Source organism: Colobus angolensis, unplaced genomic scaffold (assembly GCF_000951035.1).
Source record: "Colobus angolensis palliatus isolate OR3802 unplaced genomic scaffold, Cang.pa_1.0 Scaffold125, whole genome shotgun sequence".
Classification (NCBI taxonomy): domain Eukaryota; kingdom Metazoa; phylum Chordata; class Mammalia; order Primates; family Cercopithecidae; genus Colobus; species Colobus angolensis.
The window spans coordinates 5,427,182-5,429,962 of record NW_012113697.1 but is presented as its reverse complement, the minus strand read 5'-3'; the positions used below and the strand labels follow the sequence as shown (position 1 = coordinate 5,429,962).

Genomic DNA, 2,781 nt, shown 5'->3' with positions numbered 1-2,781 from the left:
GATAAAGTTACAAAAATATGTAAAAGATATTAATGCCAAGAAGAAAGAGAAAATGTTTAGCCCAGAGCTAAGAATAATGGGATTAAATACATTAAGAACTGAAAACAGTTGTTATAAAAGTTGTTAAATGGTGTCATTGGCCCATCTCTTACCACTTGCCTTTAGAGGCTACTGTGTAATTTGATGGTTATATTCTCCCAGTCCTAGTGACTCACCTAGTGATATAATTCAATATGTACATATGGAATAGAGGGACATGTATACAAAAATCTGTGAAGGATACACATCCAACTCCCCCATGTTGCTTAGTGTGGGCAAACTGTGTTGAATTGGAGCGGGGAGGATTTGCAGCAAGAATGTATTTATGTGTTACTGGTATAAATTAAAGTAATTCCCAGAGCCTTTAAAAAAAAAAAAAGAAAGAAAATTGGACATTTTCTGTTTGTTATTGCTTTGGTTACTTCAGTATTTGCCTCATGAATGAGAAAGAAAAAGGGTCTGTTGTCCAGGCGTGGTGGCTCACACCTGTAATCCCAGCACTCTGGGAGACCGAGGCGGGTGGATCACCTCAGGTCAGGAGTTTGAGACCAACCTGGCCAACATGGTGAAACCCTGTCTTTACTAAAATTAGCCTGGCGTAGTGGTGCATGCCTATAATTCCAGCTACTCAGGAGGCTGAAGAAGGAGAATCTCTTGGACCCAGGAGCCAGAGATTGCAGTGAGCTGAGATTGCACCATTGCACTCCAGCCTGGGCAACAAGAGTGAAACTCTGTCTCCAAAAAAAATAAAAAAAAGAAAAAGAAGAAGTAAAAGGCTTTATTATTTAGTAACATAGTTATTTGAGAGCAACGCATCCCACAAACTCGCCTATGTAAATGAATGTGCTTATGACCCTCCTCAAGTCTCTTTCTCACTTGACTCTCTTTCTGGAAAACCGAAGCGGCTGCAGTGATAACCAGAAGAACAAAGTAGCAGGGATCTGAATTCAATCTTGTTTCTAAAAAACAAACTTTAAAAAATAGGTGCGGTAGTGGCATTTGGTGCCAAGAACCCTAAGGAAGGTTTCAGAATTAACAGAATGAAAAAGATAACTGCAGCCGAATTGAAAAACAAAAGTTCCAAGATGGATTTATTATGAAGTTAAATGAGGCTTAGAATTCATACCCTCATTTGCACAGGTTCATATGAGTTGGGGGTTGTAGAATGTTCTAGATAGGGAGGGAAGTGGATTGCAACCAAGAAACATTTCTAGGTTAACCTGTCAGGAAAATTGCTTAAAGAGGTCTCGGAAGAAATAAACTCAAATCGCTAAGGCTCCAGTAATTTATGGTTCATTTTTCTCATTCTAAATATTCATGTTTATACCTAATTATGCATTCCCAATTTAAATAAAGTCTCCTAAATTCTATAAACTTTCAGCCCCACAAAACCTGGATCTGCATCTGAACCTTTCATTTCCACTGTGGAGATACTCACAGCCTCTTCAGCTTGTCTCTTGTAAGCTTTGACTTTGATTTGCAATTTGTCCACCAAGTCCTGCAGCCTAAGAACATTCTTGCGGTCCTCCTCAGTCTGAAAGAGGGGGCAAATAGATAGTGCCATTATTTTGAAACAACTCATTATTTTCTTGAAAGCTGTAGGCCTGGAAGATATGAAAACACTGGTCACCTGGTAAGTGAGTTCCTTCACTCTTCTCTCATGTTTGCGAAGACCCTTGACAGCCTCAACATTGCGCTTCTGTTCACTTTCCACTTCACTTTCAAGCTCTCTCACCTGAAGGGAACAAAGACATTCACCAGTTTGGCTGTAACTGGCCACATGAGTAGGCTAGGAATTGAGTGAAGTTGTGGAGACCCACCCTGGCCTCCAGTTTCTGGATCTGCTTCTTCCCGCCCTTCAGGGCCAGCTGCTCAGCCTCGTCTAGACGGTGCTGCAGGTCTTTCACCGTCTGCTCCATGTTCTTCTTCATCCGCTCCAGGTGGGCGCTGGCGTCCTGCTCCTTCTTCAGCTCCTCAGCCATCATGGCGGCCTAGTTAGCAAATAAATCATGAAAATAATGAATTCTGATGATAGCAGGCAGCAGCCCATGTGTCAGTAAGACAAATGCTCATCTTGCTTACATCAGTGATGGCCTTCTTGGCCTTCTCCTCTGCATTGCGGGCTTCCTGGACGACGTCCTCCATCTCTCCCTGGATTTGGGAAATGTCTGTTTCCAGCTTCTTCTTGGTGTTGATCAGACTGGTGTTCTGTTTCAAATTAATGAAAGAGAAGAGAAGCACATTAAATTATAACAATTCACACTGTCATTTTACCTAGTATACACAGGCATAAATTATTGATCATAAGAAATGTTTAGAATAAAAACCAAATTAGAAGATAATTCTAAGTTTATGCCTTTTCTCCTTTCTATATATATCTCTATTAATCACACTTCTAATTTATTCCAGGTAAAATCTAATTTCTGATATTAAACATATTCAACTATTACCAATTGCCATCTGTAAGCATGAAACACAGTCCGCAGAACTCAAAGTGCTGTGCCATGCAGTACCACACCACAGCTCATTTAAAATGAAGCCATAATTCTTAGCTGTTAACTCATGTTGGTTGGCTCCATATTACAAATGCATAAATAGTAATCTTGTTGGGATAAAAATGAACCAAGAATCCCTTCTGTTTTGGGCAAGTTGACAGTGTTTGGAATAGTCAACTTCAGATACTGTTAATAAGAAAAAGGTTGCATATAAAAAGCATGTGATTTTTTTTTTTTTTTTTTTTTT

The 2,781-nt window shown here is 39.8% G+C and overlaps 1 protein-coding gene across 3 annotated transcripts in view; it reads right to left on the bottom strand.

Moving 5' to 3' along the window:
* The window catches only part of MYH4 (myosin, heavy chain 4, skeletal muscle), a 32,280-nt gene that overhangs the window by 6,092 nt on the left and 23,407 nt on the right, over positions 1-2,781 (bottom strand). For all 3 annotated transcript variants that reach the window (XM_011933255.1, XM_011933254.1, XM_011933256.1), the window contains 4 exons: positions 2,122-2,247; positions 1,860-2,030; positions 1,670-1,774; positions 1,478-1,573 (listed from right to left, as the gene is read on the bottom strand). In XM_011933255.1, coding sequence (XP_011788645.1) covers positions 1,478-1,573; positions 1,670-1,774; positions 1,860-2,030; positions 2,122-2,247 — 498 coding nt within the window. The remainder of the gene's footprint in view (positions 1-1,477; positions 1,574-1,669; positions 1,775-1,859; positions 2,031-2,121; positions 2,248-2,781) is intronic.